Source organism: Giraffa tippelskirchi, chromosome 1, assembly GCF_054371585.1.
Source record: "Giraffa tippelskirchi isolate mGirTip1 chromosome 1, T2T-mGirTip1v1.2.pri, whole genome shotgun sequence".
In the NCBI taxonomy this organism is placed as follows: Eukaryota; Metazoa; Chordata; class Mammalia; order Artiodactyla; family Giraffidae; genus Giraffa; species Giraffa tippelskirchi.
The window spans coordinates 72,998,029-73,015,320 of NC_137275.1; the positions used below are offsets into that span (position 1 = coordinate 72,998,029).

Genomic DNA, 17,292 nt, shown 5'->3' on the forward strand with positions numbered 1-17,292 from the left:
TTACCCAGAGGGAGGGAAAAGGCCAAGGATAGGAAAGCTCTCACTGAAGATAAGCCTCATGTTGCCTCCGACTGGCTTTTCACAGGTCTGAGTGCAGCGAGAGTGATTTCTCAGTGAAAGCATGGCTCCCTCAGCCGAGGGGTTTGGACTGGAGCTCCCCAGCCCTAAGACATGCGGTGAAGTGCTGTAAACAACCAGGACTTGACAGTGAGATGTAGCTTTGAACCCAGGCTCTGTTCTTACAAACTGTTCCTTAACCTATCTGAGCCTCAAGTTCTTCACTGTATGAATATGGATCAAAAGACCATCAAATAGAGTTGAAAAAAGGAAATGAAATAACTTTCATGAAAATACTTGGCACATAGGAGGTGTTTAATAAATGATAGTTACCTTCCCTTTTGGTACACAGGGAATGTGTACAACTCCCTATACAAAGTCAGTTCCAGAAAATGTGCCCTGAAACATCCTGCTGTTGGAGAGGGGAGAGAGGCTGGAGGAAAATTAGTAGTTAACTGTGGTTGAGGAAGAGTGTGTGCTTTCTCCCTCCTTTATATCCACTATGAGCATTACTGTTTTAAAGGCTCATAGAATTCTCACCATATTAAGAAATGTTTCACACCCATTTATGATTAAAACTCTTCAAAAAATGGGCATAGAAGGAACCTACCTCAACATAGAAAAGGCCATATATGATAAGCCTACAGCAAACATTCTCAATGGTGAAAAATTGAAAGCATACCCCTAAGATCAGGAACAAGACAAGGGGATCCACTTTCTTTTGCCACTATTATTCAACATAGTTCTGGAAGTCCTAGCTACTGCATTCAGAGAAGAAAAAGAAATAAAAGAAATCCAGATCAGAAAAGAAGAAGTAAAGCTCTCACTGTTTGCAGATGACATGATACTGTACATAGAAAACCCTAAAAATAGTATCAGAAAATTACTAGAGCTAATCAGAGAATCTAGCAAAGTTGCAGGATACAAAATCAATACACAGAAATCACTTGCATTTCTATGTATTAACAATGAAAACTCAGAAAGAGAAATTAAGGAATCAATCCTATTCACTATTGCAACAAAAAGAATTAAATATCTAGGAATAAACTTACCTAGGAGACAGAAGAACTGTACACAGAAAATTATCAGACACTAATGAAAGGAATCAAAGATGACATAAAGAGATGGAGAGATAGTCCATGTTCCTGGGTAAGAAGAATCAATATCGTAAAAATGACTATACTACCAAACGCAATCTACAGATTCAATGCGATCCCTGTCAAATTACCAATGGCATTTTTAACAGAACTAGACCAAAAAATTTCACAATTCGTATGGAAACACAAAATATCCCAAATAGCCAAAGCAGTCTTGAGAAAGAAGAATGGAGCTGGAAGAATCAAGCTTCCTGACTTCAGGTTATACTACAAAGCTATAGTCATCAAGACAGTATGGTACTGGCACAAAAACAGAAATATAGACCAATAGAACAAGACAGAAAGCCCAGAAATAAACCCATGCACCAATGGGTACCTTATTTTTTGACAAAGGAGGCAAGATTATACAATGGGGCAAAGATAGCCTCTTCAACAAATGGTGCTGGGAAAACTGGACAGCTACGTGTAAGAGAATGAAATTAGAACACTTCCTAACACCATACACAAAGATAAACTAAAAATGTATTAAAGACCTAAATGTAAGACCAGAAACTATAAAACTCTTAGTGGAAAACATAGGCAGAACACTCGATGACATAAATCAAAGCAAGATCCTCTATGACCAACCTTCTACAGTAACAGAAATAAAAACACAAGTATACAAGTGGGACTTGATTAAAGTTAAAAGCTTTTGCACAGCAAAAAAAAAAACATAAGCAAGGTGAAAAGACAACCCTCAGAATGGAAGAAAATAATAGCAAATGAAATAACTGACAAAGGATTAATTTCCAAAATATACAAGCAGTTCATACAACTCAATACCAGAAAAACAAAAACTCAAAAAGTAGGGAAAAGATCTAAATGGACATTTCTCCAAAAAAGACATACAGATGGCTAACAAACACATGAAAAGATGCTCAACATCACTCATTATTAGAGAAATGCAAATCAAAACTACAGTGGGATACCACCTCACACCAGTCAGAATGGCCATCATCAAAAAGTCCACAAACAATAAATGCTGGAGAGGGTGTGGAGAAAAGTGAACACTCTTGCACTCTTGGTGGGAATGTAAATTGATACAGCCACTATGGAAGACAGTATGGAGATTCCATTAAAAAAATAGGAATAAAACCACCATATGACCCAGCAATCCCACTCCTCCATATACCCTGAGGAAAACAAAATGGAAAGAGACACATGTATCCCATTGTTCATTGCAGCACTATTTAAAATAGCTAGGACATGAAAGCAACTTAGATGTTCATCGACAGATGAATGGATCAAGAAGTTGTGGTACATATACACAATGAAATAGTACTCAGCCATAAAAAGGAATGCATTTGAGTCAGTTCTAACGAGGTGGATGAGCCTAGAACTATTTATACAGAGTATAGTGAGTCAGAGAAAGATAAATACCATATTCTAACACATATATCCGGAATCTAGAAAAATGGTACTGAAGAATTTATTTACGGGGCAGCAAAGGAGAAACAGACATAGAGAATAGACTTATGGACATGGGGGAAGGGGAGGAGAGGGTGAGATATATGGAAAGAGTAACATGGAAACTTACATTACCATATATAAAATAGATAGCCAACAGGAATTTGCTGTATGGCTCAGGAAACTCAAACAGGGGCTCTGTATCCATCTAGAGGGGTGGGATGGGGAGGAAGATGGGAGGGAGTTTCAAAGGCAGGGGATATATATATACTTATGGCTGATTCATGTTGAGGTTTGACAGAAAAGAGCAAAATTCTGTAAGGCAATTATCCTTCAATAAAAAATGAATTTAAAAAAAAGGTTTCCTAAATCCATGTGCCCACTAAAATGTTCTTATGGTTTTGTAACACCAAGTTACATGCAAGGAACTCATTTTGAGAAAAAGTATTTTTAAAGGAGACTTCCTTTCTTTTGTACAAATGGCACAAAGTATCAGAAAGAAATTCATTCTTTCACCATATTTATATTACCTTTATCTGAGGCACCTAAAAATATCCAGAGATAAACTGACAGCTATTGAGACAGGCAGGCAGATCTGATCTTCACATTACAGTATTGCAGCTGCCAAGAGACATGATTTGATCCAAGAAAGATTGAAAGCAACAATCAGAAGCCACAAAAAGCAATGCAGAGCATTTCTTAAACTGAGAAAGACAGTGAAATATATATCATCCTCTCTAGAGACAATGGCAGGCAAAGCCTCTCCCCCTCAAAGTCCCCAGTTTGTTTTCACAGCTACCACCTGACTCTGCTCTCATGAGAGCCACAGCAGTGTGTGTAGGATAGAACACTGGGCTTGAAAACCAAAACTGCAACTCATACTCTGGTTCTGCCCTTATCAAGGTATTTAGTCTGTCTATATCCCAGTTTCCTTTGTTATAAAATTAAGCTAACATTATCCTGACTAGAAAAGTACTGTCATATAGTCAATTAACATTGCATTAATGAAGCATTTAGAAGACAGATATGCATGTCAATTTAGAACCTCAGGGACCTTAAAGATTACCTACTACCACTTACTAATTTTACAGATGGTGAAACTGAAGCCCAGAGAATGCAGTGATTTGTCTAAAGTCACACAGCTCATTAGTGACACAGCTAGGACTTCAACTTGGGGCTCCTGACTTTTAATCCAGAGGTCTTTCTACCTTACCTCAAAGATTAGATTCATCCTCACTTTTGTTTAACATCAAATGAGCATAAAATTAAGAGGAATATAGCAATGGATCTCATAAGTAAATATGAAACCCTCTTATCTAATGTATTCAGGGAAAGAGGAAATTCTGGTTAATCAAAGAATCTATCTCACGGAAATTAAAAAATTCTACCCACAAAAAGGTCAGAGAGCCTTGATATACACCACACATAGATTAATGACTTTCAAATCATGCGAAAGCAATACAGTTCACCTTTGAAACTAGGCTGGACATAATTTCCTCTGTCTTTGATGACTTTGGATTTTCACATTGCCTCAAGGCAACCACAATGAACATCAATCATCAGCATACCGAGGGCATAAACTTAGAGACCCACTTTGAGATTACACTGCGTGTGCAGAACTGGTTAATAGAGCCCTGGATTAATGGGAATCCAGGTAGCAGAGAGGTACTGTGTACAGATTTATGACCCATTTCCAGGAACTCAGTAATTTAGAAGATTTTGCACATTTACTTTTTTTAACATAGTCTATTGCTTAATATTTTACTACTTTCAGAATTAAAAGTCAGCATTATAAAACAGAAAAACAGTAAAGGTAGTTCACAGAGCCTCAAGACTTGACTGAAATATGGAAGCCAACAACTCCCTATTTCATCCTTTAAAAGATAAGGAAGGAGAGTCTCAGGAAGTGAACTGACTTACCTAGAGACAAAATAGGAACTCAAACTCAAAACTTCAAAACTCCCAACTCCCTTCCCAGAGCTCTTGGCCACCATGAGATGCATTTGTTTTGTCACTTCTTGGTCAGGAGAGCCCAAGGGCCACTACTTGAAATTAAGAGTGGAGCCTTCAAGAGAAGACATTTCTATTACAGCTCCCAAGGGGAGCAAGGAGCAGTGTCTTCTTCAAAGAGTGAAATTGTCTCATTTAGTTACCACTAACCTGTCCCTAAATGAGTCGATTAGACTCTACCCCACGCATGTCCAGGAAGTCACAAGCTCTCTCTGACTGGGTACTGTCAGTCTTCCAAATGCCTGCTATCGTCCCAGCTGGGTGGCCTGAAATCCTTTCACACTCAACAAGTGCAATATCGAATTTGCTGTCTTCTAAATCTGAATTTTTTCCTGCATTCTCCATTTCAGTTGGTGGTAAAACCATCAACTCATAATGCAAGCTAGAAACCTGGAATTTAACCAAAACTCTTCCCTCTTGCAGGGCTGCTGAGTTTTCCACCCAGGTTATTATCTTTTTTTTTACTTCAATCTCAACTACCACAGCCATAGCTCAGATTCTTATCACCTATCACATAAATTACCATAATGGTATTTCTCCTGATGTAGGTACCAAAAACCTCATCCCATCCTCAACCACCACTGGCTTAAAACCCTTTGATATTTCCATTCAGGATGAAATTTTAACATGTTTCTCTCATCCTTACACATACAAACACACAGGAACACTAAACTGCTTATACTACACTGTGTTATTTCTTGTTTTTATAACTTTCACCATGGTAACCTCTCTTCCCATATGCCTTCTTTCTCCACCTTCACCAGATCACTCTGCTTAAGTATTTTCTGTTCATACTCCACGACTAGAGAAGTCACCTTGTAGGAAGCTTTCCCTGATCTCCACATCCAACTTACAGGATACATTAAGTACACCTCTCTGTTCTTCCATTGTACCCTGTACTTAACTCCCTTAGTGCACCTACTGCATCACAGTGTGATATCCATTAAGGTGTATGCTGGGTTTTTTTTTTGGGGGGGGGGGTTGTTGTGCTATAACTTGGAAGCAGGATCAAGACTCTGTCTCATTCCACTTTTGTATCCCCAATACACAACATATTTAGCAGGTTCTTTAAAAACTGGAGCCCATTATACAGAGTGAAGTAAGCCAGAAAGAAAAACAACAATACAGTATACTAATGCATATATATGGAATCTGAAAGATGGTAACGATAACCCTATATGCGAGACAGAATAAGAGACACAGATGCATGGAACAATTTTATGGACTCTGAGGGAGAAGGTGAGGGTGGGACGTTCTGGGAGAATGGCATTGAGACATGTGTATTGTCATATGTGAAACAGAGCACCATTCCATGTTCGATGCGTGTGACAAGGGCTCAGGGCCGGGGCAATGGGATGATCCAGAAGGATGAGAGGGGGAGGGAGGTGGGTGGGGGGTTCGGGAAGGGGAACACATGTAAACCCATGGCTGATTCTTGTCAATGTATGGCAAAAACTATTACAATATTGTAAAGTAATTAGTCCCCAACTAAAATAAATAAATTTATAAAAAAAAAAAAAAAATGTTGAATTAACAAACAAGCAAGCTAATTAATTAATTAAACAATGGATCTTTCCTGATCTTTTTAGTGAAGTTCACATGTTAACACCTGTACCTTGAATGGGTCTACGCTGGGAGCAGAACCATTAACAATGAAGAGAGCTAAAACAAAGACATGCAGTGATCAAAGAATTAGGCAGGACTGGTGAACAGACACATCATTTTTTCCATATTGAAAACAAGTTTGTTTTTTTTTTCTTTCAGATGCTATAAGCTACAAATACAACTGAATCATAAAAATGTCACAGCGACAATTGTTTAGCATTTGCATATCACCTCTTAGGCAAAACTGCATTCTGTCTTCAGAACAATTCTAGAAAGGTAGTCAATGTCATCCTCATTCCATTGATAAAAACTGAGACTTCAAGAAATTATTAAGTACATTCAAGTTGAAAAATTAGTTAAAGGCTCAAATCCTACTTTTCTGACTCAATCCTCTCACTATGTTGCCTCAAAATGGTTTTTATTTTTCAATTAAAAAAAAAAACAATCTTAATCTCTGAATTTGACCCTGATTTCATTTTCCTAAAGCTCAGGAGAGCCCACACTGCTGTACATTTGTGTTGTCATCCTAAACCTGGGTGCCTTTTCTTCTCAGGAAGGATGAACATAGCTTCCTCTAGGACTCAGTGACAGATGCTGCCCTGAAACAGCTTGAGGAGCTGCCTGACCCTCTCCCTGTCCATGGTTGCTTAGAAGCAAGAAAGCAAATTAGTATCCAAACAGTCTCCTTAGATGGAAAGCATAATTCATACAACAGGTCAAATCCTATCCAACAAATGTCACTGAACATAAATCCTCAAGTGATAAAGAGATTCTCAGGCTTCAACTCTGGACTATTTATTAAAAGGTAACCTTGATGTGACCAAGTTTCAAGCATGTACACATATGCACATGTACATATACACACACAGAGAATCCTGTTTTTAGTTATTTTGTATATATTCTTACTAGCTTTTTAATGTGTTAACTCATTAATCCCAATAACATGTCTATAGACATGTCTATAGAATGTCTATAAGACATTCTTAATAATTCTGTTTATAGCTAAAGAAATTGACACCTGGAAGAGATGCCAGGGCTTGAGTTTACAAGACTGGCTGTACACTCAGTTGTGATGAAGATGTATTGAGTTAAACTACTTAATCAAATCCCCACTTTACATTTGCCTAGTATGTGTAAGTTACTTGATCTCTCTAGCCTTGATTTCCTCTTTTGTGAAATGGAGTTAATAATGATAACCTTCATCATATGGTTCTGCTACTGTTTAGGACTCCAACTCTGCTTCGAACAGTGGGTGTGGAGTGGAAGAGTGTGTGTGGAGAAAACACATCAGCTCTTTTCACCTCAGCACAGAGTTGACTCACATCAGTCACCCACTCCCACAAGCAGGAGAGCTGGGAAATATGGTCTAGAGGTGTGCCAAAGAAGGATAAAACACAGTAGCGAATCCTGATGGAAAACAAGGCAACCCTGCTGAATCTTTTACAGAGCTTTATCGTGACAATTAAATAAGATAGGATGTGTAAAGTGCCTAGCATATTATAAGTATTCAATAAATGCTAGTTATAATAACTACTCTTGCTAGAGCCAAGAAACTCAGAATTCATAATGTCTCATCTACTGTGTTTTTCTTAACCCTTGGAGTATAGTACTTCTTTGAATTTATTGTACTAACTGTGCCCAGCCTTTTCCTTCAAAAAAATTAATAAACTATAGGGGGATATTACATGAGTATCATAATTGAAAATACATATAAAAATCAATTTATAATAATTAGAGTAAGAAACATTCTCTTATTCATTTAATTAATAGATACTTATTAGATATTACAATGAGCCAAATATTTTTTAGTAGCTATCATAAAGACAAAACAGAATTTGTGTGATAGAATTTTCCATCGTTTAATGATAGTTGATACAATGCAGCTGTCAGAATATTTGGAGAAGATAGACAACATATCCTAACTGAGAGGGATGTGGCAGGGGAGTTAGAATTGGTGCTATATGCACACCAGTGGCCCAACAAGCTCCCTGAAAGCAAGCCTATCAAATCTCTTGTCCTGGCAAAACCAAAACATAAAGACACTATACAAGTCATAGATATCCCATTCCTTACATTCCTTTACAGGGCAAGAACCATCAGGCAGCATGCACTCAGTAATAGGACAAGGTTCTATATTATTGGACAATCCTAAATAAAGAGCAAATCTGACAATGCTAGACCTGCTTACCTTCTTATTCTCTTCTCAATCAGGCACTCTCTGCTGATTCTCAAGACATTCAATCCAGGCATCTCTCTAGACAGGGAGGTCCTTCTAGTTCATGCCGCCATTATAGGAGAGCTTTAAAAACAAAAGGAGGGAAGAGATGCTATGACAAAGGATTTTCCCAGAGTATTTATTTCTGCTTTCTGATGAGGAATGACACCAAACATTCCATCATTTCTTAAAAGTTTGTTCTACACCTACTATGTACACAGCAAGTTCAAGAAGACACAACCCCTATCCACTAGTAAGGATCATGCTTAAAATATAGCTTAAATTTTTCAATGAACTTCCTCCAAGTTCAAAGTAGAAGCAGAAAGTAAACCTTTAAAACCTACCTTCAATGTGATTGTCCCTATCAGAAATGGCCTGTTCCCCTAAATAGCTCCCTCTCCTAGCCACTGACAAGTTAAAGATGTCCTACAGAAAGTGGTCATGACAGGATTCCAGCCAATGCTGGTTCTCTCCTACTTTGTCTTCTCATGTCCACTTAGCTCTGTCCCAATGTCTCCAGACTCTTTCCTGCTTTGTAGAGAGTGCTTTCCACTTCTTTTCACAACCTGTATAAATGGCAAACTCAACTTTCTCTTGGATATTGTTTGAATAACATTTTCCCTCCTCACATTTGATTTTCCTGAATATGCACACAGAACTGGCAGTTGGGACACTCAATAAACCTTTGATTTCACTCCACAGTGGGCCTATCTCTTTAAAAGCCATGTCACCCAGATCATGATTAGCTAGCTTTCCTTTTCTAAAAGCCAGTCACTCTTGGAGAGAAAACAAAATGTCTTAGAAAGAATTGAAAGGTCTTCCTTCTTGCCATGGCCCCATCATTTGCCAGCTATGTCAGCCTAGCAGATAACTTCCTCACTTGATAATTTTTTGCCATATCCATAAGTTATTGGGCTATATTTCACATTTTTCTTTAAAATTTAAATAAAATTTAAGGTTAATAAATTTTAACTAAAAACTTTAAATCACCATGTAATTGGAAATGTATCACTATCCATGAACCCTAAAAGTAAAGTTACAACTATCAAATTAATTTTATCTATGAATCTCTTAATTATTATATATTACCACTGTTACACACACAACACTTTCAGAAACCTCTCAAATGACTTTTAAAGTCATCTCACCTTTATGATGGGGTCTTCCCTGGTGGCTCAATCGGTAAAGAGTCTGACCGCAATGCAGGAGACCCAGGTTCAATCCCTGGGTCGGGAAATCCCCTGGAGAAGGAAATGGCAACCCACTCCAGCATTCTTGCCTGGAGAATTCCATGAACAGAGGAGCCTTGGGGGCTACAGTCTGTGGAGTCACAAAGCGTCAGACACAACTGAGTGGCTAACGCTTTCACTTTTCACCTTTATGATAGTGGAACTCTCCCCTGCAGTTTTAACATCATGGCAAATGCAGTGATGGTTTGGATGTCTTATATGGAACTGAATCTGCAGTGAGCCTTGGACTGCAGCTGCCGTTGAGTGCAGTCTGGCATCTGACCAGGGCCACCAACACCAAGGTCTTTTTAGACTTATGTCAAAGGGGCATTGAGTTGACATTACTGAAGTTCTTCTCATCTTTCACAGGTAACCCTGTTGTGGCACCTGATCCTGTTGAATGCAGGTGATCCAGTGCCTCTGCCATTAGTCTATTGCCTTGCACAGAGGTCACTGGGGACACCCACTGTCCAGAGCTGCCTACTCACTTTGTCATAGCCGTGAGAAGGCACTTTGCAGATCTCCCAGCTTGGGGAGTGTAAATGATAAGGGTTCCAGCTACTGAGCTCTGAAATTCTCAGCAGGGTTTGTGTGAGGCCATTTCTCACATGGATTGCCACCAACCACAGATGGGGTGTTGCAGGCATATTAAGACAGACCCATCTCTAGGAGATACAGGTTTCCTCCAAGAGTGAGCTTGGGCTCATCTTCCTGATCATTTTGCACAACCCTCCTTCAACTGCATGACAGTCTGCCATGCTTCCATGCTACATTCTCCCTCTCTCTTTTCACACAGGGTCATACTTGCATAGCACTCTGATGGCTCTCCCAACCATACCCAGCTCCCTCATCTTTCTCTCATTCAGCTGTTTTTCCTAATAAAATTCTTGTGTATTTAATCTAGTGTTAATGTCTGCTTTTTGAAGAAGCTGAGCTTACACAGTTCTCCTCCTCTTTCTTGGTTTGGGTAGAAGACTTTGCTGAGCTGTGAATTTTTTATTTCCTAACTGGTTTATTGAATGAGCTAGACTCTAGAGAAATCAAGTTTATTTTTCTCACTACTGTAGCCCTGCATACTTACCCCATGGTCTCATTTCTCTCCCCATTCATAAAATCTGGGTTAGGTTTTATATCAGTTAGAAATAGGTTTTATTAGGAGAAATATAACCCTGAAAATGGAGATAATAAGATAGAAACATATTTATAAATATCTCATATAAACTTAGTTTGGGGGTGAAATGTGCAGGACTGGTGTTGCAGTTCAAGTTCCTCAGGGAGTCAGGTTCCTCCCAGCTCACTGTTCCTCTAAACCTAAAGGGTGAAACCCCACCCCCATCTTCATGGTCCAAAATGGCTGCTGGAGATCCACATTCCAACGAGTGGGATAAAGAGGAAAAAAAGGATAGGAATGCTTAATGAAACTTAATATAGGTACCACACAACACTTGTGTTTCCAGTTCGTTGTGCAGAAGGCTGTTTAAGGTAGTTTTTTAGGTAGGGCACAACCTGCCTAGTTGAAAATCCAGGTTTATTATATAAAGTAAGGAGGAGAGAAGGGACAGGCAACTGGCCGTCTCCGCCACAGCATCCTTAGCTCTTCCAGTAATTCAGCTGTCCTCTGGTCACAATCAGGGAATAAAAGGCTTTGTCCATTATAATATTAAAACTCGAAACACTCATCCAATTAAAAACTTCCCCACATGTACTAGAGAGTAGGCCAAGGTTAGCTTCTGTACTGCCCCACCTCCATTCCTCTCGTCCTTTCATTAGACCACCAATGGCTCTCCAGTGTCACAGCTGGAGACGAAGACAAATGGAAGACAGAAAGTTCCAGCTTCACTGGCACAGCTACAAATCTAGCATTGGAATTCTTTGTGCTTAACAGATTCCAATGCCGATTTGTTCTCTAACGGTGTTTTGTGGTTTCTTCAGAGACATCTAAGCCCTGTAGTGTTCTCATCTGCAGTTCCATTATTGTGGGTGTGTCAGAGACCGGCATTCCCCCTGCTTATTATGTAGTGATGGAATTCCAGTTATTAAACGGACACGTGACCTCCAGGCATAAGGACTACACTCACCAGATGACAGTACTTTAATGATGAAAAACTTTTTTACAGCCGGCTTGGATACATAAAGAACTTGCAAGTCATACTACCTCCCTCACAACAAAAGAAAATCTGAACAAGAGGAAAATAAACAACTTTGCTTAGGTTCATTTCAGAAATGAGGTCATCGGGCAAACCAATGTCCTAGAAACTGGAAAGACAAATAGGCAAACAGAAAACCACAATAGAGAACACACAGAGGTTTCTCTTCCTCGCCCTTAAGGGAAACCACTTTATAGAGCCTAACACATGTGGGAGAAAGAAAATACCCAACTTCAGCCTCTGTCCCAACCTTCCTGTCTCACATAAATAATAAAAATTAAAAGTTGATGCACTTATGAAGGTCACAGCCCAATGACTCTCTCTAAAAGTCTGAGTGAGTCATAGTCAACGCTTTCCCTTCTCTTCTCACAGCTTACCACACATCTACAGAGTTCTTGGGTACTAATATTAACAGAAATTTTCAACTGAAGAACTTCAAGGTTAAGACTGTTTAAGAAAGAGTTTCCAGGGAAATCCAAAAACAACCCTGAATACAAAAATAAGGATGCTAAGAAAAACCGAGGCTTCAGACCCCTACAGCTGGTAAACAGAGCACATCTACTATTAATAGTAAGATGAACATAAAACATCACACTAAAGCACTATTTGTCTCAGTTCCTATTACCCAGCACACCATGCTGGCTTTCAACAAAAATTACAAAGTATACTAATGTCTTATAGGCAAGGAGAAACACAATCTTAAGATACAAAGCAAGCAAGAAAACCAAAGTACAGATATTTTGGAATTATCAGACTAGCCAAAATAACCATGATTTATATCTTAAGCCTCTAGTGGAAAAAGTAGACAAAATGGAAGAACAGATGTAACATAAGCACAGAGATGGAAATTCTATGAAGAAAAAATGAAATGCTAGAAATCACAACCAGTGTAACAAAGGAAGATGAACATTTACTAGCTTCCTTTTTAGCTAGGTGTAGCCATATGCCAGTGTTCTGACAAATAGAATATGAGAATAACTGATATGTGAAACTTTCAGGTTAGGCTTTGAAAAGACATACTGTCTGTAATAATCATTAAGATTGTTCACTTATATTCTGCTGTAAGATTGTACTTCTGTACTCGTTGATGTTAGGTGTGGTCATGTCATCAGTTCTGGCCAGTAGGTAAGGAGAAAAATCTTTTAGCTGCTGATGCAAGACTATCCAGCTTGCCTTTCTCTTCCTACAGGCCAGAGCAATGCTCCAAACAGTGCAGATCCATCCTTTGTTGTCCTTGAGTGAGAGTAACATGAGGCAGAATCCCTAATCAACATATCACATAAGCAAAAATTATGCCACTAATATTTTGAAGATAATTATTACCATAGAACAATCTAACCTAATCCAACTAAGCTCCCTCCTCTTTCACTCTCCATCTTCATCCTAGTTGAAACCCAGACATAATGGTGAGCCACCTTGGATCATGTGAACAAGATCATACAAGAGCAACAAAATGAAAGAAATCTCTGTCTCAAGAATTCTCAGGGCAGGGCTGTAATATCAGCTCAAATTTTTCTATGAAAGAAAAATAAAATTCTCTCTTGTTTAAAACATGTTTTGTTATAGCTAAATATATAGCCTAACCCATGCCTCCTCTAGCCAGTAGCTTACTCTTCCATCTCAAAGAAATCTGGAAAACCCCCTTTGTTACTATAACATTGGAAATTTTGAAGTTCTGTGTTTTACCATGTATTTACAAACAGATTTGGACACACCACTGCACTAATTATTAGCTCTCAGGAAATGTAAAATAAAAATGATGAATATTATTACCCACATTTATATAACCACAGGGCAAGTTTGATCCCTACCTTACCTTGGCTTCTGTTGGAAATCCAATGTATTTAGAGCTATGAGTTTAAACAATGTAACCACTGAAATGACCAATATTGCCAATAAGGAGGAAGTCCAAAGCTGGCCAGCAGGGAACTCAGTGTTTATAATGAAAATTGCCCCAGGTGAGGTTAAAAAGCAAGAGATACATGTTGTAAAGCCTTTGTGGAACTAGCAAGCGTGCAATCAGATGTAATTACAATGTCTTAAATTAAGAAACAGCCCATTTCTGCAATTAAATAATTTCCCAAACAAAGTCACTTAAACAGTATACACTTGCAAAGTCCTTGTGTAATTGTATCACTTAGGAGGGCATCAGGAAGACTGCAACTTTTCAAGAAAAGAAATCACAACACAAATTGAATTAAACAAACAAAGAAAAATAACTCTCTCCTCTGGAAAACTAGATAAGGCTTTAGGAAAAGCTTGCTCCAACAGCCAAGACTATGACCAAACACTGGTTTCTCTGTCTCCATTTCTGGATGCACTTTCATGTGTTGGCTACAATCTCTAAGGCAGTACCCCCATCCCACCTCCCATCTTGGGATGGTTCCCATAGGACTACATGTCCCTTTGTTTGTCTCCATTAAGAAAGAGTATGCCACCCAATCACAACAAAAATCAGGAATCCCAGTGTGCCTGAACTAGTATCGGTCATATGTCCGTCCCTGAGCAGAACAGACGAGAGCTGAGATACACGCTGTATCTTTTTTGGGTGGAGTCAATATCTTCTAAACATGAAGTGTTTCTGAAGTGAGAGATATCTGCAGCATAAACTGCTAGTTCCTTTTCCTTCCACACAAGCAACTAGAATGCATTTCTGACTTTTCTTGCCGCTATATGTGATCATTGGAGAAGGCAATGGCAACCCACTCCAGTACACTTGCCTGGAAAATCCCATGGACGGAGGAGCCTGGTGGGCTGCAGTCCATGGGGTCGCGAAGAGCTGGACACGACTGAGCGACTTCACTTTCACTTTTCGCTTTTATGCACTGGAGAAGGAAATGGCAACCCACTCCAGTGTTCTTGCCTGGAGAATCCCAGGGACAGAGGAGCCTGGTGGGCTGCCGTCTATGGGGGTCGCACAGAGTCAGAAACGACTGAAGCAACTTAGCAGCAGCAGCAGCAGCAGCATATGTGATCATGTGACTGAACTGTGATCATGTGACTGAACTGTAGCCAATGGTATGAAAGCTTTGCCCATGACACCCTTCCACATATGAGATTCTCTCTTTTCCTACTTAACTGTTAAAAACATAACTCTAAACATTTAGAGGAGGGCAGAGTCAAAAAGATGGAAGGAGTGGAGATTTCCAAATGAGGAAATAGAATCCACTTTATTAGGACCGCCTGCATCACACAGTGAAATGAATGGGAAGCATATTTTATAATATTTAGGCACTGAAATTTTACCATTTATTTACTGCAACAGTAAGCATTACTTTAACTGTGATACTAAAAAGAATACTAGAGTGGCGTTTCTAAGAGTGGGTCAAATGGGTGTAGGACAGCCCAAACTAAGCAATGTCCACTGCAACAATGGTTTTTAAATTTGGGGTTATCTTCAAATAAAATGGAAGCAATTGTGCTGCCAGAGACATCTGAGTCTATGTGCATTTTCCTTCTTAGAAGAAGAGCATTGTAATAACTTCACCACAAACCAAATAAACAAAGCAGCAATTGCCTCTTCTACTATAATAAGCCTTTGCAAACATGCCCTGCATTTGCACATGGCTTCCTTAATAAATGGATGCTATTTTCTTATGTTCACCAGCAGTCGTATCAAACAAGAGATGCAATTTAAATTTGCTCTGCATCTCAGGGAACCACTCTTTAATACAACTAGCATTATCTAAAATGAAAAATGTCATTTTTGTAAAATTTCTTCCCTTCGATTTTGACATGTAACCAGAAAGCAAGCAAAAGAAAGCAAAAACCAAGAGGCATAGAGAAGGTAGTAGAGAAGAAGCTGTGAAAAAGTTCCAAAGCCAGTGAGATAGGCAAGTGAGAGTGACTGGTTGAAGCCCAAGTCAATTACCTCCTATCCAAAGTGAAATATGCCCAGAGTGGAATGAGATTGGTACCAAGATCAAAGTATGAGCAGATGTTCAAAAAAGAGATCAGAAACAGACATGCCAAACAGACAAGTAAATGCTCTGCCTAGAGAGTTCCTTCCTTTTTAGCTGGATAAATTCTATTTATCTTGCAGGGTTCAGCTGAAATATCACAGCCTTAGGATAGGTTTGGATGACAATCCTCTCCTCACCTCCATGTAGTTATTTGTCCTCTTAAAACAACTTAATGACTTTTATTCTTCTCCCAAAGTTCTTCTCTTTATTGTAATTAAAGACTTTTCTGTGTAATTATTTAGTGCCTGTATTCCCATGTAGAATGAAAGTTCTATGAAGGCAAAGACCATGCTGACTTCTTCATGTGTATATTTCCAGGGCCTAACACAATGCTTGGCACATAGTACGAACTCATTAATTTGAATGGCTTTCTGGTGAGTGGTAGGGCCTGAGTACATCTTAGCCTGACATTTTTCTTTTGACCAATTTTGGAAAATAAAAAAAAAACAAAAAACACTAGAAACCAATAGAATGTTCTCTCTTAAATCATCCAAGAAATCATCTGTTTTGCAAAACATTTAGAAAGATTGTGGAAATTTTTCTCTGGCTTCCCTAAGAAGGGGACAAATACTATCACATCACTGCATATGGACAATAAGCATTAAGCTGTAATGGACCAATCCTGTAACCCCAGCATAGACCTCCCCTCATTACTTTCTCTGCAGACTATGGCCCAGACCATGAACTTCAGATCAATCTCTAATCTGTCAACCAAACTCTGTCATCCCCTACTACACATTCCCCAAGTCCTTTCTTCTCTCTGACAGAGCTCCAGTTTTTTCATTTTTACAATGTTCTGAATGTATAACTCAAAATGTTATACAAATGCAGTTACACAATGTGGGTAAACAGCCTAGCTTCAGGTCTGTTACAGATTGGCAATGCTCTGTTATTTTCTCTTTCTTTCATGGCACTATCTTAAAGTCTCCTCTGCCTTTGAATCTCACTATAGTCTCTAGACCTTTCTCTCACTTGCCTCTGTATTCAAAGCTACGTCAAACTTGCTCACAGAAAAGAAAGGATCTGATCATTTAATTCAAACAAAGACCTCAATAATTGACTGGGTTTTATTTTTTAAGCCAACATTTATTGAGATTTCATGTAATCTCGTTTAATACAACAACCCAGTGCCATATCTAGGCACTATTTAGTAATCATTCATCTTTGATAAGAACCCTAAGGCCAATACAGGTTAAATAATTTGCCCAATATAACATGGTTTCTAAATGGTAGGCCCAGAACTGAAAGCCAGGTTTGTCTGATTTCAAATTCACTCCTTCTATGGCACCATGCTTCCTTTCCACTTTCTTCTCTTAATTTCCTTACTCCACCCAAATAGTGAAAACTCTCACTGGACAACTGCCTGCCTAAATCTGCCTGCCAAGTCTAGACCAAAACTGTGTTACCACACGTGGCCAGCATGAAACTGCTAACTCACAAAGGTCCGAACACATCGTCTGCAATCAGGATATTGTGTTAATAACAGACACTTTTGCAGATTGCTTTGACCTTAGCTACTGTCAT

At 38.9% G+C, this 17,292-nt stretch overlaps 1 protein-coding gene across 10 annotated transcripts in view; it reads right to left on the reverse strand.

The window, feature by feature from the left end:
* LOC145546416 (uncharacterized) overlaps positions 1 to 17,292 on the reverse strand; it is a 452,418-nt gene that overhangs the window by 377,464 nt on the left and 57,662 nt on the right. For 9 of the 10 annotated variants that reach the window (XR_014082930.1, XR_014082925.1, XR_014082923.1 and 6 more), the window contains one exon: positions 8,404 to 8,514. Coding sequence is in view for 1 of the 10 variants with exons in the window: in XM_081593184.1 (XP_081449310.1) it covers positions 8,404 to 8,465 (62 nt within the window). In the remaining 9 variants the exon portion in view is untranslated. Of the gene's footprint in view, positions 1 to 8,403; positions 8,515 to 9,578; positions 12,210 to 17,292 lie in introns of those variants that run through there. The other variant, XR_014082918.1, reaches the window with a different exon arrangement.